The sequence below is a fragment of the Suricata suricatta genome, chromosome 7 (assembly GCF_006229205.1).
Source record: "Suricata suricatta isolate VVHF042 chromosome 7, meerkat_22Aug2017_6uvM2_HiC, whole genome shotgun sequence".
Lineage (NCBI taxonomy): Eukaryota > Metazoa > Chordata > Mammalia > Carnivora > Herpestidae > Suricata > Suricata suricatta.
The window spans coordinates 63,848,242-63,872,959 of NC_043706.1; the positions used below are offsets into that span (position 1 = coordinate 63,848,242).

General features: G+C 37.3%; 1 protein-coding gene across 3 annotated transcripts in view; it reads right to left on the reverse strand.

Annotated features, from left to right (window-relative positions):
- Positions 1 to 104: 104 nt before the first annotated feature.
- SLC17A5 (solute carrier family 17 member 5) overlaps positions 105 to 24,718 on the reverse strand; it is a 44,363-nt gene continuing 19,749 nt past the window's right edge. For 2 of the 3 annotated variants that reach the window (XM_029945228.1, XM_029945227.1), the window contains exons 7-10: positions 23,781 to 23,939; positions 18,879 to 19,011; positions 17,137 to 17,284; positions 105 to 262 (exon numbers count right to left, since the gene is read on the reverse strand). In XM_029945228.1, coding sequence (XP_029801088.1) covers positions 160 to 262; positions 17,137 to 17,284; positions 18,879 to 19,011; positions 23,781 to 23,939 — 543 coding nt within the window. In that variant the 3' untranslated portion in view covers positions 105 to 159. Of the gene's footprint in view, positions 263 to 17,136; positions 17,285 to 18,878; positions 19,012 to 19,858; positions 19,966 to 23,780; positions 23,940 to 24,718 lie in introns of those variants that run through there. The other variant, XR_003911032.1, reaches the window with a different exon arrangement.

The following is a 24,718-nucleotide window of genomic DNA, read 5'->3' on the forward strand; positions in this document are numbered from 1 at the left end:
CTCTCACACTCTCTCACTCTCTCTCTCAAAAATAAATAAACATTAAAAAAAGTAAAAGAAAAAGAATAAACATTCAGAATTTTACTCTTAAGTAAAATACACTCAATACCTGACACAGGTTCAAATGAACTGTGAAGACCTTTGTAGTTTATAAGCAAATTATCTACTTACATCAGGGGTCAGACTTTTAGCAATGATAGGCCCAACCATTCCTGGAATAGTGGCAAATGTATTTGTGATGCCCAGGAGGATACCAGCATACCTGTGGAAACATTTTCATAGAGGTTTATTATTGTGTTAGACATTTAAGAAGCTTCTTTCAATAGATGGCTGTACTATTTACAGAATACTCTGTATTCTTGTGAAATTTTATGGCTAAATGAAATGTCTTACTAAGTTGGACTGAATATATTTAGCTGTTGAAAAATTTGCATTTCAATAGTTAATTAGCATTCTAACATTATATAGGGGAACATAGTGGCTGAAATGATCCTTTTTATAGTGATTTAGAAAAGTGTTGAGACTGATTTTTATACATGACTATATTTGATAGGAAGCTAGATGCATCTCAAAGTTTTTAGTAAAAAAAAAAAAAAAGAGAGAGGGGGAGCCTGGGTGGCTCAGTTGGTTGAGTGTCTGACTTTGGCTCAGGTCATGATCTCATGATCTGGGAGTTCAAGTCCTGCGTCAGGTTCTGGGCTAACAGCTCGGGACCTGGGGCCTGATTTAGATTTTGTGCCTCCATCTCTATTTGCTCCTCTCCAGCTTGCACTCTCTCTCTCTCTCTCTCTCAAATATAAATAAACATTAAAAAAAAGAATTTATTTCCTGATCATAAAATCTATTTCAGTGTTGAAAATTCGAAACAAATTAAGAAGAAAATAAAATTAGCTACAGTCCTTCCATAGAGATAATTAATACTTTGATAAGTATCCCAATTATTTGTTTATATGTACATATTTCTAATATTATTATAGAAACGAGATAATATTGAACTTATAATTCTACATATAATTCTTACTTGTTCTACTTATAAGGTATCTGCTTATAGCTAAGTTCTTGTATACTATCCCAGAAATAGACAAGTTTGGTATATATTGTGGGTGTATGTGACAAAAAAAAATGCATTCTAAAATAAGTTTGAGAGAGAGAGAGAGAGAGAGAAGGAGGTGGGAGTCAGAGAGAGAGGGAGAGAGAGAATCTCAAGCAGGCTCCGTGCTATCAGTGCAGGAGCCCTATGCAGGGCTCGATCTCACAAACCCTGAGATCATGACCTTAGTCAAAATCAAGAGTGGTTGCTCAACAGACTGAGTCACCCAGGCACTGCAAAAATGCATAAACTCAGTTTTGAATAAACTCAGAAAAAGTTGATTTCTTTTAAGGGTAAAGCTTAGAGGAGTGGGATATTCTCACTTATGTTTAGGTGTAAATCTTTTAATTTTTTTTAATGTTTTATTTATTTTTGATACAGAGAGAGACAGAGTATGAGAGGGGGAGGGGCAGAGAGAGAGGGAGACACAGAACCGGAAGCAGGCTCCAGGCTCTGAGCTAGCGGTCAGCACAGAGCCCGACGCGGGGCTGAACCCATGAACGTGAGATCGGACCTGAGCCGAAGCCGGAGGCCCAACCGACTGAGCCACCCAGGCTCCCCAGGTGTAAATCTTTTAAAGAAAGAATTCCAGTTTGTATTTGGGAAACACTAATGATCTGTTGATTTCTCCAATGCATAAGGAATGTATTTAGACTGAGGAAGGCTAAGTGAAATGTTATCATTTTCTGTAAAGAGGTCATATCGGGGCACCTGGGAGGCTCAGTTCACTAAGCATCTGGCTCTCTACCTCAGCTCAGGTCATGCTCTCATGGGTTATGAGTTTGAGCCCCACGATAGGCTCTGTGCTGACAGTGCAGAGGCCTGCTTGGGATTCTCTCTCTCCCCCTCTCTTGGGCCCTCCCTGGCCTTCTCTCTATCTTTCTCTCTCAAAATAAATAAATAAATAAACACACACACAAAAAAGTCATATTGGACTGCTAATCAGGAGACCTCAAGATTTGTGGCCCCTAGTTTACCACTGAGCATCTATGTGACCTTAGGCCAGTTAGTGACAGATTATTTCCCTTATCACTCATTGCTCAGTGATGTATACATGTAACATATTTGGTGGTCCCACGTGAGATCCCCCACAATCCACCAAGTACACTTAAACATTATTTTTGAGTATAACACACACATGGAAACATGTAAAAATTCTAAGTGTACAGCTGGATGAATTTTTACAAAGTGAACACAACCATGTCACCAGCACCCAATCAAGAAACAGAATCTATTGGAATAAACATTTTTAAGGACAATTTTATGTTAAGGTTGAGCTGTATAAGCTTTAATTTGAATAATCATAATTTTGTCAAAGCATCCCTATATAAAAACTTACAGGATGGCTTAATGCTTACCCTAAGAAGATTGTAATCTTTTGCCTCATTGGCAGCGGCCTGGCCCTGGTCCAACCACCCAGCCTTATAACCTAGCAGTGCATAATGCCTAACTTCAGATTCAGACAGCTCTCATTCCAGCTGCTCACATCTGCTACACCCGTTCCCGTTAATTGTCTCTACTCATACTATACTCTCTGAAATCCACTCTCTTGCTGTCCAGAGTACTTGCTTAGCACCTCTTCCATGAAGCTTTCTCTGTCCAGTTCAGCTCATACTGAGCTCTGTGTTCCCACAACTTTATTGTCCTTAAAGCTGTGCTATGGGTTTTAAGAGGTAATTGCTCTATAATTCAAGTTTGCTAGTTCTGATTCCATTGTTTCACCACAAACATGTTTTATTCCCCTTTATTTTTGCCAGGGCCAGTACATATATGCTCATTCATGTCAACCAGAGAAGTGGCATATGACTCTCAGTTGTCTCAGGCTCTGTCCATGGATCCCTGGGGCCCTGGCTGCACTGAATCCTGGAGCTTTGTCCTACAAGAGACTAGTACCTCTCTTGGATGCTGGTTCCAAAGGATGCTGATTCTGACCAGGAATTTCATATGAATGAAATCATATAGCATACAGTCTTTTAAATTACATACTAGAGTTGCTAAACATTATCCCACATTGTTATTCATCCCAGTAGTTTATTCATTTTTTTATTACCCTCTCTTTTTAATTGCAGAAACTGGGATTTTGTTGAACAGACAGTCCTTTGTTCTATATTTTGTAGACTGTATTCCTGAGATATCATTTAACATAATCTTACATTTCCTGTATTTCCTGTACACTGATAGTATCTAGACTCTAGATTACAGAGGGTGCATTAGATTTAGCCTTGATTTTTTAGCAAGAAAATTTAAAGGTGGTGATGGAGTTAAAAATTGGTTAACGAAGTAAATGGCATTTATTAATATATTTTTCATAAGAATCATCTAGATATATATAGTCCAATTAGAGCTTTTACTTTTTCATGAAATAATCAGTGTTATTAGAAAATAAAATTCTGTTCCAAATGAAAGAAGCTCGATATTTACTAGTCTATATAGTTTTATTGTGGGATACTAACATTTCTATTAGTATTTAGGATCCTAAGTATCTTGGTTGCAGATGACAAATATGAAATTCCTCTCCGTCTTTTGGATATGGACAAGTGCCTAAGGTGGATTGAACTGTGTCCTCCCAAAATTCATATGTTGAAGGCCTCTCATTGTGACTGTTCTTGGAGATAAGGTTTTTAGGAGGTAATCAAAGTTGAATAAGTGTAGGGTCATAACCCAATAGGATGGGTGGTCTTGTGAGAAGAGGAAGAAAGAGAAATTGCTCTATCTCTGAAAGTATTTACCAAGGAAAGGCTATGTGCGGACACAGAAAGGAGGTGTAAGCAAGGAAAAGAGCTCTCACCAGAACCTGACAGTGCTGGTATCCTGATCCTGGACTTCAAGCTTCCAGAACTGTGAGCAAATGAACTTCTATTTTTTTAAGCTACCTGGGCTACGGCATTTTGAATGGCAGCCTGAGTTGACTAAATACAGTGCCTAAATAAAATTCCTGCTGCACTGAATTAAATTATCTACAAATATCACAAATTTTTATGTTCAAAACTCATTCATAGTGGATACAATAACGAAAGCATATGGCACAGGTCTTTTTGGCTTATGCCCTTTAGGGAGTGTAGCTTAAATTAACCAAGCTTGGCAAGACCTGTCTTTTTTTTTTTTTTTAAACCATTAACACCTTGCCAGTAAGAGGAACTGACTGCGTTGCTGCCAGGCCTTTGCAGTGACAGATATTAAGTGCAGACGAATGCTGTGAAATTCTAAGTGTCAGCACCAAGAAACTCATTCAAGTATTTCTATTACACTTGGCCAAGAAGGGCCATGAAAGATTGATGGCTGTTTGAAGAAAAACATGCTGTACAGACGCAGTCTGGATTCTGTGCTGGTGGAATACTAGAATGCTGTGGGATTAACAGTCAAAAATCTATCCCACCTCCCTATATCTGGGCAACAAAATCACCCATAGAAAAATCTCTATTTCATTCTATAGAAGAAAAGGCTTAGAAAATACCATGAATACATGTGTATGCTATATACATGTTTATTCAAAAACCTTATCTCAGGTATGGCTCTAAGTATTTGATATATCTATCCCATTTTAACAGTAAAATCTACTCCATGAGGTAGGGATTGGGATCTCCTCTCTACAGATGAAGAAAGACTGTAAAATGTTACCCAACTTGTCTGATTCCAAATCAGGACTTAATATTACAGGGTTAAAATCTATAACGTTGCCTTGTTAATAACATAGTCATCACTGAATTCAATCTATAAGGGAATACCAGTTTTCTCATGCTTAATTTTTCACCACAAGCTCCAGGGCTGAATGCTTAAGTCTGTGGTCCTCAACTGTCCCTGTTCTGACTATCAGAGTGGTCCCCTGTGTGTGGGCACTCAGTTGTTACCAAGGAACAAGCAGCTAGGCAAGGTCATGGTCATAAAATATGTAATCCCCGAGTTAACCAAGATGTGCAGAACCAGAAACAGCTAGTATCATTTAGAACCAAGAAATTCTAGTTGAAAAGTTCATCTGAAGGGTTTAGTCAAAATATAAGGGGGGGGGGATAATTTTGACTTTACAGAGTCTTACTTTACAGTGAGATTACCTTACAGCTATATACTTTTAAAAATTACATATATTGTTCACATACATACATATGCCGATTGCAACCCCAAATCTGGTGCTTACATGTACTTACCATTCTTCCAACTTCTACAACTATTTGTTGGTATCATTTATGTTACTAAACTGTTTGGTTTCATACCATACTTAGATAAGTGTCTTTTTTGACTTACGACTCACAAAATGCCAGGGCTGGAACAGATGTGAAGTTTAGCTACTCAGCTAATGCTTGTAGCCCAGCTCTGGGATCCTGCCTGCACAGACTCCAGTCTATGCCTCAGGACGTGGTCTTATCACCCTCCAAGCCAGAAGGTTACACAGATGCAAACAGGGGCCATGTTACTTTCATGTTTGTGTCAACCTTTGGTATAGGGCCTGGCACAGTGTTTGTTAAATGACTAGATCCAGTAATCAGCATGCTATAACACTGAAATTTAGTAATTACCCATCTATCTAATTGTACAACCAATGCATCTTTTTCCATCCTATCCAAAAGGATTATCATGGGAGATCTAGTTGAAATCCTGCTATATCAAATATACTGTATTCTCTTTATGTCTGAGGTTAGAAATGTTGAGAAATTAGACCACTTTGCTATTTTGACTGTTAGTGATCTAATGTTGTCGCCTTAGTGATCAATATTTTCTTTTCTAGGAGAAAAGAATCATCCATTCAACATTTTACTTCGGATGATTTGTGACGGTGCACCTGACTCAAAGTTTGCCAGAAAGTAACAATTTAATGCATTACGTGCAAATACATTTATTACATTATGAGCTAAGTGTATATGTGAGTGTATGTGTGTTCTATTTTCTTCACAACAATCTTACAAGGTAGGTACCATGTATATTTTGGGTTTTTTTTTTTTTCCCTTCCCAGAAGCTCTTGCCAGATTCCAGAACTTCTGAAGGATGGAAGGCATCTGATGAATCCCAAACTACATTTCAGCTCCATGAAATGGAGTGGGTGGCTTATTGCCTTCTTTTGGGGCGGCCCCAAAATTGGCTGGTGAGCCAATTTTATGCTCCTTACAATTTTTACTTCTCATTTTAATTTACTTAGTTGTATAATAAACTCATATAAACGAAGGCAACCAGAATATGTCTGTTCTTGGCTATGGGTTCTTTCCCCTGAGTTCTCAAAATAACTACTACACAGAAACCAATTTTTAAGTTCTTTAAGAGACAATGATGTAGCAGAAAGATCCCTGGGCCACGTTGTTGAGACCTAAATTCAAGTCTGCCATTTATTAGCTGTGACTTTGGAAGCCACATAGTTCCTCTATACCTGAGTTTCTTTATCTTCAAAATGAGTTCTATATGTTCATATCTTCATGTGTTTTGGGGAGTGTTACCAGAGGCCTTCTCTGCATCGATTCCCATGAACGTCATGGGGAACATTGACTCTTTCACCTCTAACTTTAGAGTGGATGCTAATTGTCCTAAAGTTAAATGGTACTCCCTTGGCCATAGGGGTGGTTCAGGGGATGGATATGTGATTTGGTTTGTTTCAATCAAAATGAAACATAGGACTTAACTTCTCTGGTTGAGAGAGAAAAAGATATTTTCCTTTGTTTTACTTCTTTAAATGTTTATTTATTTATTTTGGGGGGAGGGGGAAGGGGCAGAGAGAGAGAATCCTAAGATGCAGGTGCAGGGCTTGAATCCATGAACCAGGAAATCATGACTTGAGCCAAAATCAAGAGTCAAAGGCTTAACAGACTGAGCCACTCAGGTGCTCTGATCTTTTTCTTTCTTGGCTGATGTATATAAAGAAGCATGTAATTTTGGTTGTTACTGGCAATTATTTCATTGTGTGGCTTTACAAGCATACCTAGCCTTATAGCTTTTTAAAACTATTATAAAAGTTAGAGAGTGGAAAAGAAATGAGTCTTTGGTAATATTAGTGGACAGCTGGTCTCAACTCTTTCCTGAAGCCAACTGTCTAGACTTTGCACTAAAGTGAATCAATTGATTATGCTGTTTAGCCAGCCTGAATTAGACATCTTTGGTGCCCAAACACTCAATTTCTCTATCCCTTTCAGGGTTCATTAGCTCTGAACTTGTTAAAATCTCAAGCTTAGAGCAATCCAACAGCCTCATTTTAATGCTACAAGTGGGCTGCTGAACACCACTGAAAGAACATCTCTGTAAGATAGTGAGAGTACAAAATTCATCTCAATTATAGCTGACTCTCATCAATGGGAAAAATCCCTTCAATGAGTTCTTAGTGACGATTTTCCTGGGTAGTTAGTTCACACTTTTATAATTTTCAAGTCTTTTATTCTACCTGTCTTCTTTCTTAGTCTCAGCAATGAACCTGACTCCCATGTCACAGAGAAATCAAAGACGAACAGTTAAGATTTTTCAATTAGTTATCTATTGCTCCACTATAAATTACTTCAGTTTAGCAGCTTGGGACAACAAATATTTACCATCTCACAGGCTCCGTGGGTCAGGCATGTGGAAGGGGTTTGGCTGGCTCAGAACCCCTCATGAAGTTTCAATCATGTTGACCGGGGCTGCAGTCATCTGAAGATTGGACTGGTGCTAAGGATCCACTTCTTTTTAAATTTTTTTTTTAGTGTTTATTTATTTTTGAGAGAGACAGAGAAGAGTGGAGGTGGGGTGCAGAGAGAGAGAAGGAAGTGCAGAATCTGAGGCAGGCTCCAGGCTCTGAGCTGTCAGCACAGAGCCTGATGCAGGGCTTGAACTCACAAATGGTGAGAACATGACCTGAACTGAAGTCAGACGCTTAACTGACTGATCCACACAGACACCCGTAGAGGATCCACTTCGAAGCCACTTACGGGACTGCTGGTGGTCTCAGTTCCCCCCATGTGGGCCTTACCATGGGGCCCCTAAGTGTCCTCCCTACAAGACAGTCGAATCATCTGAGACAGAAAGCAAAGAAGCTACAGTAATGCCTTTATGACCGAGTCAGATACCTTTACTTTTGCTATATTCATCAGCAACAAGTCACTAAGTCCAGACCACCCTCAAGGGGAGGGAAATAGGCTCCTTTCAAAGGGAGAAGTGTTGCATTTGTGGACATATTTTAAACCACTACAATTCTCAAGTTCCCTTCTCACCTCAAAACTCTTCTTTAATGGAACTCTCTTTACTACCTTCTGTTTCTGCTCATTTGAAAACTATCCCTCCACTTGGACTTGGAATCTCATTCCTTACTGACTTCTACCAACTAGTCAGTGTTACTTCTTTCTTTCAGCTTTAACTTTTCACAGTTGATTGAACTTTTTTCCTCAACAGTATAACCAGCCTGGGTTTCTTTCATCTTAAAAAAAAAACCAAACACCTCAAACAATCGTCTACCAATATATGTCCATCTTCAGCTTTTCCTCCTTCCCTTCATAGTTTATCATTTTGAAATAGTTGTTTATTGGCAGTAGTTGTCAAATTTTAACGTCCGCAAAGACAACCTGGAGGAGCAACAAAATGCAGAGCCCCTTGCCCTGTGGTCAATTATTCTGCTTTATTTTTAACAAGCACTCCTCATGATTTTGATGTGGATGGGCTAAGGGTCACACTTTTCAACCACTGCTTTATGCTGACGGTCTTCATTTCCTTATCTTTCCATTCATTCCTTAATTCACCTCAGCCTGGCTTCCTTCTTCTTGTTCCATGGAAGCATTTTCACCAAAATGGTTAATGAACATTTTCATCTGGGGAGGAACATTTTCATTATTGTGTTACCTGACTTCTCTGTGGCTTCTGACACTGTTGATCAGGCTCTAAGCTCTCCCTTTGGGGGTCCTGGTCTCTACGTATTTTCCTTCTCCTTCTCCTGTTGCTTCTTCTCAATTACCCTTGCATCAGGCTCTTCTACCTCTTGGTGAATTCCCCAGGTTTTCATCACTGTTTCCTGAGTAATTTTATCCAATTCCATGGCCTCATTTACTACTCATATGTTGCTGACTCCTAAATCTTTCTCTCTTACCGAGAGCCCATTCCTGAGTTGAAAACTCGGTGGTCTTGGCTTCCTTGACACCTTATTCTTGATTTTCTGTCTATCTCTTTCATTGCTCCTTTTTAGTTTCCTTTTTTGGTTATTTCCCCTGAGTGTTTGACACAATCCACTCTTGGGGTCCCTTGTCATTCTATCCTCTTCCTCAAGGGAACCCTTGTCTTTAAGTACTTCATAAAACCAGACTGCTTTTCTGGTTCCAGATCCATATATCACACTGCCTATAACTATTATTTTCTAAATGTTTTCACAAATACTAAAATTGAACATGTCTGAAATTTTTATATTCTCCCAAGACCGTTCTTCCTTCAGGCATCCAAGTCCAGTAAGAGGCACATCCACCTAGTCAGTTACCAATAAAAAATACCTGGAAATCATCATCCTTGATATCTTCCTCACTTTTCAGGTCTCATCTATTGTCAAGTCCCAACTATTGTATTTACAAATCATCCCAAATCCATCTACTTCTTTTTATTTATTTATTTATTTATTTTTTTAAATAGAGAGTGCATGAGCTGGAGAGAGATAGGGGTCCAGGGAGAGATAGAGAGAGAATCTTAAGCAGGCTCCATGCCCAGCGTGTGGCCCGACACGAGACTGCATCTCATGACTGTGAGATCATGACTTGAGCCGAAATCAAGAGTCAGACACTCAACTGACTGAGCTACCCTGGCACTCCTCCATCTACTTCTTTATATCTCCTATTATACCCAATCATTTCTTTGCTGGGTTGCTGCAGTAGCTTCCTAATTGGTTTCTTCTACTTGTACTCTTGTCCGTACAAGAGTGATCTTAAAAAACAGAGCAGAGGGTGTCATTTCCTATTTGTTTGCAAGACACTATAAAATGCTTACTATAGGCTCCTGCTTACTTCTCTGCCATCTCTGTCACAAATGACCTTCTCTCCGTTAACTGGAAATTACAGTTATGGACTGAATATGTGTCCCAAATTCATATATTGAAGCCCTAACCGTGTATTTGGAGACAGGGCTTTCAGGACATGATAAAGGTCAAATGAGGTACTAAGAGTGGGGCCTTACCTGATGGGTCTGGCACCCTGATATGAAGAGCGAGAGACACCAGAGACCTTTCTCTGTCTGCACAGACACACCGAGGAAAGGCCATGTGAGCACACAGCAAAGAGCAGCCCATCTGCAAACCAGAAGGAGAGTTCTCACAAGAAACTAACCATGCTGGCATCCTGATCTTGGACTCTGAACTGTGAGAAAATAAACGCCTGTTGTTGAAGCCACCCAGTCCATGGTACTTTGTTATGGTGGCCCAACCAGACTACGACACCCACCACTTCTTTTTCTATTTTTGTAAATTCTGTCAGGAATACTACTTGTTTATTGCCTGGCTAACTTCTTACTCATTGCTCAGATGTTAGCTTAAATATGATTTCCTCAGAGAGACCTTCCCTTACTCCTTGATCCACATTGTATCTATTATATTCTCTCATTTTTTTCTTCAAAAAGTTTTTTATTTGTGAGCCTTTTGTTTCAACCACCCTAGGCTAAAAGCTTCACAGGGCTGTGTCTGTTACGACTGGTACTTGGCAGGCATTTGATAAGTACTTGTCAAAAGAATGAATTATCATAATATATTACAATTGCTTAAAATTTTTTTACTGCTTATTTTTTATTGCCTATTTCCTGAAATAGACTAATCTCATTGCAGGCAGGAGCCGAGTGTTATTTTCTACTAGCATCACTAGGGCTGTGCTCAGTGGACAGTAGGTCCTCTAGAAATGTTGTGTGAGTGACCAACCTGACAAGGCCTCACACTCGAGGTACAAAAGAATCATCCAAAGATCTTGACAAGCAGATTCCAGTTCAGCAAGTCCAGATTCAGTGACGCCTGAGATTCTGTGTTGTTCACAAAGTCCCACATAATACTGATGCTCCTGGTCCATGGACCAAACTGACTAATAAGGGATGAGTCACTCTAAATCCACCCTGGCTCTCACTTTTTATGATTCTATAAACTGTATAACTGAACAACATAACTTTGTTTAACTCACTTCAAGTGAAATTCTTTCCAGATTTCTCTTTTAATCAGCACCATAAAGTAGCATATTTCAGTCCTTTAATTATTTGCTATTTCCTTGAATCCTTTTTTGGGTAATCAGCCTTCATTCCTACTTTGTAAATCTCAAATACATGCCTCAGGGCCACTGTGCAACAATTTGTTTTGGCTTCTTCCTGTCTTCTACAGAAATGACTTCTCATGCCTTTACTCCTTCAGCTTCAAGGGGCATTTATTTCAGTTATGTTTGTATCAGATCTTTCAAAGTACCATTAAATTTAATGAAGTTTTCTTGAAGTTAATTTGCTTTTCAGATTCTTCCTTTCTTTCATCATTACGTTTAAAAAATTTTTTTGATGTGTATTTATTCTTGGGAGAGAGGGGACAGAGCACGAGCAGGGGAGGGAGACAGAGAATCAGAAGCAGGATCCAAGATGTCAGCACAGATCCTGATGTGGGGCTTGAACTCATAAAGCCATGAGATTATGACCTGAGCCAAAGTCAGATGCTTAACTGACTGAGCCACCTAGGCATCCCTCCTTCATCATTATTTTAAGCATTTTTACTTCTTAACTCACCAATAACTATATTCAATAAGCATTTCCTAACTTATAAGGTTCACAAAATTCTTCCCTCTATTTTATTTATTTTTTCCCTTTAATTGTTTTTTTAAGAATGTTAATTTATTTATTTTGAGAGAAGGAGAGTGTGAGAAGGGAGGGACAGAGAGAGAGGGAGAGAGAGAGAAGTAGAGAGAGAATCTCAAGCAGGCTCCTTGCTGCCAAAGCAGAGACTAATGCGGGGCCCAGTCTCAAGACTGTGAGATCATGACCTGAGCTGAAATCAAGAGTCGGATGCTTAACTGACTGAAAGGAGCCTCTTAATTGTTTTTTGACTAAAGACTCAGGTATGTTGTAAATACTCTCAACATTAGACATTTAGTCTTGTGATTAAAACCAGAGATTTATTCCTTCAGCAAATGTTTACTGAGCATATTCTATGTGACAGGCACTATAACAAAACTTTCATGCATGATCAATCTTGAGATGTGAAAACATGATTACATTGCTAGATGGGATAAGAGATATATTCAGAGTTTTTTTTTTTCTTTAATCACAATAGACTCACATACAGTGTAACATTTTTATTATTCTGATTATCAGATCCTTATATTTTAAAAAACATAATTCAGCACTATATTCATATTAAAACACAACAGGTTTTATATTTAATAGGGTTTAATGTAAGCTTCTAGTTTCAAAATAAAAATCATATGAAACTATACAGAAGATGTTTGAACTTCAGAATTTAAATACTACAAAGACTGTAACTAATGGGTATAATAATTAAGCATACCTATTTCTGGTTCTGAAAGTTTAAATTGATATTGATTTTAATTATATGAAAAGCTATGAAGATAACTCAAGAAGGTCCCATCTTCTCTGTAAAATGGTGGCTATTTAATCAATATACATCATTGTTCCTACAAATTTCTAATTACTAACAAAAATATTACTGTTTAAGGCAAGAAGTTGCCATTGTTAAATAAACAACTGCCAGATTCATAACCACTCAGAAAAATTATAAGCTCTGTAGGTTTATGCTGTTTAACTTTTGTTGAAATTCTGAATCATGGACGGGTCCTAGCCCAGATATGTGATTAGATTAGCAAGGTATAAATTAGTGAGATAAAGTAATATGCAGTCATCTATTGTTAATGTGGTTAATCCCATGAAAGAATTATGAAAATAAATGCACATATAAAAACTGAATATATAACATAATATCCATAAAGTATGACTGAATATTAAAGTATATCTATTTAAATTGTTTTGGATATAAAGAAGTTGAGAGGACAAAATATCTTAATGAGTTAAATCTCATTTAGATATACTATTCCCTTTCATTCCTACTCTCAGCAAATACTATATTTTTAACCTCAATCTTACTATTAATATAAATTTACATAGTACCCTGTGGAATTCACTATTATGCACATACTTTTTTTTTAAGTTTATTTATTTTTGAGAGAGACATCAAGAATGGAATAGAGGCTTACATGACTGAGCCACCCAGGTGCCCCTATGCAGACACTTTTAATTTTTATTTATTTTTTTACTTTTACTTTTTTTTTCTTTTAATTTAAGCTTTATGTCCATTTTGGCACTTGAACTCAAAACTCCAAGATCAAGAGTTGCATACAAAACACACTCTACCGACTGAGCCAGGCAGGTGTTCCTATTTTTTTTATTAAAAAAAAAAAAAAAGCCCAACATGGGGCTTGAACTCATGACCTTGAGAGCAAGAATTGTAAGCTCTAACTGAGCTAGTTGGGTGCCACTGCAGATAACTTTTTAGAGCTATTAAATACATATACATGTAGCTGATATGTGAACTCAGCTATTTAACCCATTAGTTTCTCTAATTAACAGTTATGATTATAGAAATGAAGAGATAACTAAAAAAGTTTAATTTACTAAATAATAAGATCATAATAAAAGTAATATACACTTAAAGCTGTCATCTTTTGTTAATTTGTGGGAAAAATGTCCCTACAGTTCACCCTAGAAAGAGTTACAAGTCTATAAAATAATATAGACAAGTCTTTATAATTCTATGAAGTATTGAAGGACTACTTTTCAACATCCCAAAGTTAAAGAAGTGAAAAAAGGCTTGAAACAAAGACTAGTAGGTGATATTCAGCATACAAAAGTTGTAAAAGAAATAATTTTATAAAATTTCAGCCTTTTATTTCTATTTGTAAGTAAACCTTTGACAGTAGTCAAAGTGATTTCTAAGTAGATCTGCTTAGGAGAGGCAACGTAACTTAGTAATGAAAGCATATGATCCTTTGCCAGGCCTTGGTGTCTAAATACCATGCTTCACTAAAAGGAACGAGCATTCCTTGGAGAAATGGCTGACTCAAAGGTACTTCAAGCCAGAGAAGATACAAAGTGAATTCAAAATATCTGGCTGTTTGACCAATAAAGAAGTAGTCAAAGGAAGTGGGATGTGGGGTGGCAAGGGGGAGGAGGGAATGTCAACAGGCTATAGGAGCCAGATTGGAGGGAAACATGTCAGCTAAATCTGAGATAATGTGGGCATAAAGACAGATAAAGACAATAATGGATTGTATCTCATTAAATTAATTAGGAATCTCCAAGTCTACACTGATGTTAGATAAACAAGTGGAGCAGGAGGGAAGATCTTCCTTACAACAGAATCACAACTGGTACATGTGGAGGGAAAGATAGGGTGAAATACCACCATTCTGAAGCCACTATAGTAAAAATTGGTTTGGCATGGATCAAGTCTAAGTTGGTGGTGGTGAGGAGAATTTGATGAGGAGCAGGGAGTTTATGTGATCTCAAAGTATCTTCCCAGAGATGCTTTATTAGTTGAAGGGGGGAAAAAAGTAAGTTGTTATTAGAGAAATTTTAACACCTTGACTGGGTGATCAAAATTAATGTCACCAGAGGTCTCTGGATATGATTCTCTGAGGTCACAGGCCAGTGAATCTGGTCAGGGATATATCACCTGAATGTAATCACAAGACATCAGACAAGTCCACACCGAGTGTGGGCATTCCAGGTATTTAGGCTTAGCAGGAGCCAAGGACCAAAGGTGGAAAAGAACATGCACCCATGTGCGTGTGCATGCGTGTGTGTGTGTGCGTGTGTGTGTGTGTGTGTGTGTGTGTGTGTGTGTGAGGGAATATTTTTTGAGAATAAAGAGAAGTTTAGTTGGCCTGAGGCAAAGAATACAAAGAAAGTGATGCAGGTGAGGGAGGAATAAAATTATAAAGATAAATTGGGACCATAACATGGAGGGTTTTGCATGTTGGCTGAGAATTCTGTATTTAAATTTAATAGAGTATATAAAAATTGATTTTATTATATACTAGTAAAGGAAAGTATTGACATACAATAAGATCAATACCCAAATAGCTTTTTAGAAAAGAGTTTTAACAGGATACTAAATGTGAACGGCTATTTTCATTCTTCCATTCATGCACCTGCTTGAGCACTGACCATGATCTAGTACAGGGCCATGGTGTGGTTGGTGTAAATATTCTTATGTGTTCTCATAGCTTATAGTCCCAGAGCTTTTGCCTAGGTTACCTTTTATATCAAATGGTTTCTTGGTCCACTGCCTAAATGTTACTGGTTTTCTTCCTTGGTCCCCACTGTTGGGGGGTATGTAGCACTGAAGCTCCTACTTTCTTGGTATGGTCATACCAGCCAATCACTCAACAAGTGTGGACTGGGTGTGCCTCTCCTTGCATAGAAGTTGTGATATGGATATGTAGCATATCTCAGTCTGAGGGAGTTTACCTCCAAATTGGGGATATAAGAAAGAAGGGGTAAATTTAGACACAATTACAAATCAAGGTGAGTCAGTTAATATAAATGCATCTAGCATAAAACTATAAATGAATGCACTGAGAAGAGGAAGAAAAAAAAAGTAGGTATTATGGGTCTAGAAAGGCCTACTGAAGAACTGGAGTATGAACTGGAAGGATGCAGAGGGATGGGGAAAATGGCCCTGACACAGGGGCCAAGAGAGAGCCTTAGTAGAAGGCACTGCAGAGTGGCAGACAGGGCTCCTAAGGGAGCTGGGTACACTTACATGCTGATCCTGTGGAGCCTCCTTGGACTTCTTACTTTAGATAATTATTGAAGGGATGGGTGACTGAGGACTGATAGGAATCAGAAAATTCTGCGGTAGTCTAGCTGTGAGGAATTTAGACTGGGAAAAGATGGTACGGGACCATCTATCTTTTTGCCAAACATAAATTCATATCCATTAAAAATTAAGTGTACCAAATCTGGGTTAAAATATTTACACAGCCCCCTTCTCTTGATAGTGGGAACAAAAGAATCCTAGAAGTACGTGGCCCAAAGAATATTTCCAGCAAGGGAATTGTAAAAAGAATTCTGGGCTTAAAGAGGTAAGAATTTTAGGTTCATATTTTGGCTGTATCATTTATTAGCTGTGCAGTACAAGACAATCACTTAACTTCTCTGAAACGGACTCTCCTTAGTCATAAAATAGGTTAAGAATATCTATCCTATAGGAATGCTTTAAGGATAAAATGAGGTAATATTTGTGATTTATAAGTGATTTATAAGCTAGACAGATATATTTGTACATGGGTAAGATAATTAGGCAAATAATTTGGTTTGGTCTTAGGCATTCATCCATCCAACTAAATGGCTACTATGTGCTAATTACCACAGTGAGCTTTGCGGATGGTAAGACAGTGTCTGCCTTTAGAGTTCCTATTCTATCTGGGTGGATAGATACCAGTTATACTGTGTAATGCTTTTATGGGAACCAGTGTACAGAGGTGATGACAGTTAAAAGTTTAAACTTAAAAACAATTTCATGTGTTAATTATCACGTAAACTGAAATCTTGTTTAAAAATTTAATGGTTTTTTTTATTTTTATTTTTTTTATTTATTTTTGATACAGAGAGAGACAGAGCATGAGATGGGGAGGGACAGAGAGAGGAGACACAGAACCGGAAGCAGGCTCCAGGCTCCGAGCTAGCTGTCAGCACAGAGCCCGACGCGGGGCTCGAACCCAGGAACATGAGATCTGACCTGAGCCGAAGTCGGAGGCTTAACCGACTGAGCCACCCAGGCGCCCCTCTTGTTTAAAAATTTAAAGTCATTCCTAGAGGAGTCAAATTTATAGAGACAGAAAGTAGAATGGAAGTTGCCAGGGACTGTGGGAAGGTTGAGAATGGGGAGCTAGTGTTTAATGGGTACAGTTTCAGCTTGGAAAGATGAGAAAGTTCCAGAGATGGACACTAGTGATGGGTGAACAACAATGTAAATGAACTTAATGCCACAGAACTGTAAGCTTACAAATGGTGAAAGTGGTATATTTTGTGCTATGTATCTTACCATAACTAAACAACTGAATTAAAGTCAATCAGCCAATCTTTATATCAGTACTCACGAAGGTGCAATATCCAGATGGTTGATGCTAAATCCAGAAGAGCAAAAGCCTCCCAGTGTTGTTGATATGGTTAAGAATGCAACGGCCAAAGAATAATCACAACCTATAAATCCAGCGGCTACCAGGAATACTGCAGGTCCAATCATTCCTGGAGTTAAAAACAGAAAAGGAAGATCCAGTATTAATATTTGCTTGTGCTATCAGAATATAGTGCAAATCTGAGGTTTGATATTACTGCCACCTACTGTAGAAACACTGTGCTGCCTAGAAGACAATTTAAATTACAATTTTCATGAAAAAAATAAAAAAACACTGGAAAACACATGACATAATGCAACTAATGTAAAAGTAAAAAGAAAATATTATTATGGAATATTATTATATCTAAACGTGACCTAGACTCAGCTGAAGTTCTACAAAGAGCAAGAAGAAAATGACTGAAAAATATAGTTCTCAAGAGAAGCAATAGTTGATACAGAAAGAGATTTAAAATTCATATAACCAAAGAAGATAAACTAAATAAACTGTTGAATACTGTTAGAAATACACTCCATCTAGGTTTTAGCAATTGATAGCAATATACACATTTTGTTACAGGCATAACATATAAGAAACAGGAAGGGACTTAATGAATGGGTTGCCATTTTTTCTGTTCTACAGCAGTGCTATCCAATGACCATCTGTGATGATGGAAATGTTGTATTTGTATATACTGCAGCTGAGAAACTTATTTTTAAATTTCAATTAAATGTAAATATCCATATGTGGATAGTGGCTACCATATTGGACAGAGCAGGTGAACAGGAAGCCAAAAAAGAGCAAGTTGGGTTGAATCTAAAGGGATCCATTTCACTTGCAGGTGTGGAATAATTTCTTGAGAACTGAAATAAGCAAGCAATGGAACAGGACAGCCCCTTCCAGCAGCAGCTTCTCAGAAGGTATTTGTAGAAGTATCCTGAGTATGGTCTTGTTACAACATAATTTCTGAAGTATAGCCATCAGGGACTTCCAGGGTCTCTACTTACTCAAGATCTAAAAAAATATAAAGTAATTATGATAGATAGTTTCAGATTTACCTTTATGAAAGCAGTCTGAAACACACGATTATTTAAGGTAGCTCTGAGTTCTTTGGGTTATAGCTCCTCATTTAATATAATGATGTCAGTAAATGTTTTTTGATTGAAAATTAAACTGTATTCACTTAGAAAAGGGATAGAGGCTTAAAATATTATTTTTACTGAAAACTTAGAGATGAAAACAAAATGATTTATAAAATTCTTGAAATGATATTCAGCAAAGCAAGCCATTTTTTATAGTTAAGACTTGGGTGGAGATGACAGGATATTATAAATATAAACCCTCAAAATACATAGTTGAAAAAGAACATTTATTTATTTATTTATTTATTTATTTATTTATATTTTAAAGACAGAGAGTGTGTGCAGAGCAAAGGGGCAGAGAGAGACAGAGATAGCAAGAATCTCAAGCGGACTCCATGAGGCTCAATCTCACAATCCTGGGATCATTACCTGAGCTGAAACCAAGAGTCAGATGCTCAACTGACTGAGTCACCCAGGTGCCCCAGATCCAACCATCTTGTATAGAAATGCACTACATGCATTAAAACATTGTGTTTTATTAGGTGAACAAAATAAACAACTAGTATCATTTTTATTTTGCTTTGCACTGTAAACACAGTAAATGATTGTAAATCAAAATAAACGCTAATTCACTTCACTTACCTATAAGGCTAAACACTCTTCGGACACATATAGTTGAAAAGTTCCATTTTGCCCTTAAATTGTCAGCAGCTTGACCAGATAGGATCATACATAACCAACCGCCAAAATAAGGCAGTGCAGACAGAAGCCCATTCTGGAAGGAATAAGAAGATACGGAAAATTAATTAGTGGGGGCGGGGGAGGGGAGTAAGAACCAAAACAATATACACATACACACATTCACCACCACTCAAAAACAAAGGAAATTCATAACAATATACTATTCGTAATTGTACAGTTTAGTCTGCTCAAGGTAATCTCGTTTTTAAAATATTTTTTAAAAAAGTTTATTTATTTAATTTGGGGGGTTGTTAGAGAGAGAAGGGGCAGAGAGAGAGGAGAGAGAGAGAATCCCAAGCAGGCTCTGTTGCTGTAAGCACATAAACCATGAGAGTCTGACCTGAGCCCAAATCAAAGTGAACACCTAACTGACTGAGCCATCCAGGCACCCCATGCTCACAGTAATCTTGCATGTCATTTTGGGATGTGGGGTGCAGCTTCAGGGAGAGAGGACAAATCTTAATATTAGCAAATAGATTCTCCCCATTGAAAAGCTTTTGTCAATTTTCACTTATTTGTACTTATATAATATTTATATGTTATACATGTTATATAATATTTACATTTTAAGCTATATAAAATTATCATAACATATACATTTACTATAAAAATTCAGTTATAAATAAAAATTATATATTATTTATATTTGAAAATTTGTATTTATATTTTAAAGTGGTATAATTTATTTTATATATAGACATTTATCTTTACATAAAGATATACAATATAAATGTATTTACAAATTATATAAAATTGTTATAGAATATACATTATTAAGCATATTTATATTCATAAAATATTTTTATTATAAAATAACGTGCAGATACAGAAAACCACATGAATTGAATTTTTAGCTTAAGGAATTACTCAAAAATGCACACCGTCTAGATCAGGTGTCCAGTGCACTACCACATGCTTTGAACAGAGGACAAAGGTAGTAAGCTGATAGACCTCTATTTTTCCCTCTTCTTTTCCTTTAAGTTGCCACCTAAACAAAATAAAACACCAGAAGATATGAAACAGAACTTATCCTGGAAATGTGCTATTTGCTTTGTAGGAAATGATTTGACAGTCAAGTTTTTGGGAAATCACAAATTCTGTAAAATGAAGAACACACACTTGAAAAAGGAAATTTCTTTCTTTTCATTTTCCCCCACCATAAACCTGAGATGCCAAAACTAAATGGCCTAATTCTGATAAAAACAAATGTTTTTATAGTCTGAGAAAGATAGGTACACCTGTTAGTGTTTTACAAACACACAAAAAAGGTAGGAAAATATATATCAGTGAAATTTAAATCTGGTAATAATTCTATATAAGTATCATTAATGGTAGAAACCAATAAAATCTGTTAATATTTTAAATTTAAGTATGCTTAAGAAAAGATTTAGGGGCATCTGGTGGTCCAGTAGGTTAAGCACCTGACTTTGGCTCAGGTCATGACCTCGCAGTTCGTGGGTTCGAGCCCTGTGTCAGGCTCGGAGCTGTCAGCACAGCCTACTGCTGAAGCCTGCTTCAGATTCTGTGACTCCCTCTCTCTCTGCCCCTCTCTCTCAAGAATAAAATAAAGAAACATTAAAAAAAAAGCTTTAGATAAGATTTATTTTTTTTTCATCATAGGTTATGATCCTCTATATTCAAATGCTGTATGTTTCCAGTGTTACTTCTGTAGCTAAGATTTTTGTTTATTTTTGGTATTAAGCTGAGTAATTTTCTCTTTAAATTTTATTCTATTTAGATTTCTGAATAGTGGGATTGCATCTGTCATTATTTGTGGTAGAATCCTATGTATGAATAAACTGTAGCAAATAGAGAAGTGGATTTTCTGAGCTTGGTCTAGTTCCCTGGTGGGATAAGACTGATAATTCATCAGAGTTACTGAATTTTTCCAGATGTTAAAAATTCTCCCAACAACCTAAGACTACAACCTTCTACAAACTATTATAAATCTTCAACATTTATATATCCATGGGTATCTCCCACAGTTGTTAAGCTTTCTGTGCAAGGATATGATTCCTTGTACTCATTTATTTAAAAAATTGATTTTAAAATATTAATTGAAAAGAGGATAATAGATATTGCCCAACTCTCACTGAGCTATAAGAAATAGGGATACTAGAGGCACCTGAATGGCTTAGTTGGTTAAGTGTCCAACTCTTGATATCGGCTCAGGTCATGCATGATCTTATGGTTGTGGGATACAGCCCTCTGTTGGGCTCTGCCTGGAGTGTGGAGCCTGCTTGGGACTCTCTCTCTCTCTCTCTCTCTCTCTCTCTCTCTCTCTTTCTCTCTCTCCCCCTGCCCCTCCCCCACTTGAGTGTTCAGTTGCACACACGCTCTTTCTCTGAAAATAAATAAACTTAAAAAAAAAAAGAAATAGCAACACGAGAAGGAAAAGAAAAGAAAAATGGAAGGAAATAGGGACACTGGAATTGGGAAAAGCCAAGAAAAAAGAAAAGTGAGGATAACTAATGAAGCTAGATTTCTATGAAAAAATAAGCTTACAACAAAGGATCAAGAGCTTTAAAATTTTTTATTTTTTATTATTATTTGTTAATTTTAGAGAGAGATAGCACGAGTGGGGGAAAGGGGCAGAAGGAAAGAAAGAATCTCAAGCAGGATTCCAGCTCAGTAAGGAGCCGGATGCAGGGCTTGATCCCATGACCCTGGGATCATGACCTGAGCCAAAATCAAGTCAGATGCTCAACCAATGGAGCCACTCAGATAGCCTAAAAAAAGAAATTCATTAAAAAAAAAAGGCTTCTATACAACTAGAGAATTATTTTCAAAATATGTTCACATTTCTTTGAATTTGGAAAGAAAATACCTTTTGGTATAAAAATGCAAGATAAATGATTCTGGTTTTAAAAGTTCTCATAGGACTGAAAAAAAATCAATGAAAAATGGATGAAGGCAATTAAGTGCACAACACTAATTGATATTTCATTCTTTTCATAGTTCCCCCAGGAAAATCTCAAACAGAAGCATTGTGGAATGATCTTTAAATTTCTATGCAATTCATCATACAGTAGTAGATTACAGTCAGGCTCTACTCACAGAAGGAAAGAAACCTTGTTAGGAAAACAAGGTTGCTCAGGACAAACTCACCCCATGCTATTGCCAAAGCTTCATTTCAGGCTAACTTCTGTCAATGCAATTTGTGGGTATATTTGAGGACGGCTGATCTTGATTTCCAACAGTAGCCAGAGCTCTTCCCAGCTTAGCTGCCTGGATGATGATTAAGGTTCGGTCCACATGGCCAGTGTTCCCAGTATGCTTTGGAAGACAGGTGACTGGAGATTCACTTTAACGATGTTTAAAGCTGTCTGTCTGTCCGTGTAGCCAATGCAACTGTACAGTCAGCCTTGCTGCCTTCACATTCATCATCCGGGCTGCTTTCTTACTTCCAGAGCCATCTTTTCTTCTGTGGCTGAGTTGTTCCATTGTAGAAGACACCATATTTCATTTATTCATCAGCTGATAGACATTTGGGCAGTTTCCACAGTTTGGTTATCATGAGCGATGATGTTATGAACATTCATGCACGTGTTTTTGTGTGAATATATGTTTTCAGTTCTCTTGGGTCTACACCCAGGGGCGTTCTGGGTCTTATATTAACTTTATGTTTAAGTTTTTGAGGAACTGCTAGACTGTTTTCCACAGTGGCTACACTACCTTACATTCTCATCAGCAATGTACAAGGGTTCCATTTCCTCTACATTCTCACCAGCACTTGTTATTTTCTGTTTTTTTTTTATTCCAATAGGTGTGAAATAGTATCTCATTATAGTTTTGATTTGGATTTTCCTAACGACTATGATGTGAATCATTTTTACATGGACTTATTGGTCATTTGTGTATCTTCTTTGGAGAAATGTCTATTCAAATGCTTTGTCCATTTAAAAGACTGGGTTGTTTGTCTTATCGAGTTGTATGAATTCCAGAATATATAAGGGATATAAAAAATATATCCTCATATATTCTGGATACTAAATTCTTGTCAGAAATATGACTTGCAAATATTTTCTCCCACTTAGTAGATTTTCATTCCTTTTGTGTGGATTTTCATTCTTGAGAATGTCTTTTGCAGCACAAAAGTTTTAAGTTTCGATGAAATCAAATTTATGTATTTTTTTTCTTCAGCCACTTATGGTGTGTCAAGGGCACCAGGATGCATACATTCTGAGAATTGTATTGTTTGAGCTCTCACATTTATATCTTTGATCTATCCTTTACTTTGAAAGCAGAAACACCACTAATTTTCTTTACAAACTGACTCTTTCTCTTCAGGCTTTTCCTCAAGCTCTTTAAAAACAAAACCCATTGACACAGAGATTCTGACAGAAGCTGCCCCAGTCAGCTGGGTTCAGAAGAACCCGCAGTTTCAGGAAGGCTCTTCTTCTGCAGCTTTGCAACTGTCGCTCTGCCAGCGCCTACATAAAGCTGCAGAGCCACCTCAGGCCGCCCAAGTCCCCTCTCAGCTGCCAGCGGAGTCCTACCATTGTCCCTTTGAGAAGTGAATATGGGTACACTTGAACTTGTCGTCTGATATCCTGGCATGTTACTAGGGACTAGTAAGAGCTTTATGGTTAAGGGAGATACCAGCCCAAAGGTACCGCGAATCAAGAACTACCCCACACTGAAAAAAGAAGGAATAATTGTGAAGCAAGAAGAACAGTTCAGTATGTGAGAATAAAATGGAAGATACAAAAATAACTGAATTTTATATAGATAAAGACAAATTCTGGCTGCAGTTTAAAAATGTACACTTTATATAAGAGGGAGATGATTCTTTTTTCTTACCTCTTGAACATTGAACCTTAGGATCTCCTTCATATAAGTAGGCAATAACGTCAATAAAGTATAAAATGTCCAGTTGTAAGAAAAGTGTGCAACTACAATAGCCCAAAGAGGCAGGGATTTTAGCATGGGGATCCATGGCACTGACTTCTGTGAAGAAAGCTGAAACCAACAAACAAAAAACAGGCACAACTTGTATATGCGATGTTTATAGCTGGACCTTATCAGCCAAAATCCCACCTAGAACACATGACCAGCCTTGATTAGTAAATTACAGAGTTTTAAAACAACTCTTTCAAAATATTAAACAGCAATAAAGAGTCCATGATTCAGATTAAAAAAAAATGTAATCTTACAGCTATAATGTCAACCCTAAACATCCCTTATGAAGTCAGAATCCACTTGCAGTATTAATTTCTCCATCTATAAAATAGAGAATAGTTTCAGAGTCAAATTCAGAGGCTGACATAAGGGCAAAGGAATGAGATTGGAAGTCCTATTAGAATTTGTATTTCACTATCCAGTCTTTACTCAATTATAATGATTTATAAGAACTGTGCCATAGAAAGTTTGTTTACATAGCTTCTGGAGAAACGGTCTTCAAAGTAGGGTGTAAGCATCTTAGGGGATACAAGATGATTAACTGCTGTGTGGAAAAACATATTAGAACTTCTTCTATCTATACTCACTTTATTCTAAAAAAAGAAACTATGACTGTTTAATAAATAGGTTGGCCGTGGAGTGTCTCAAACAATCACATATTGCCTGGTCTCCCTAATTCACAGAGGTTAATGGCACCCTCACTTCCTGGCTTGCCCTCAGCATACCACAACATATTATAGTTTTTAGCCACCTTTTTAAGTGGGTTTATGGATTTTGTTAGCCAGTTTTAATTTAAACATGTCTATAAAACTGACAGTGTCTCCAAAAGATTCTTACAG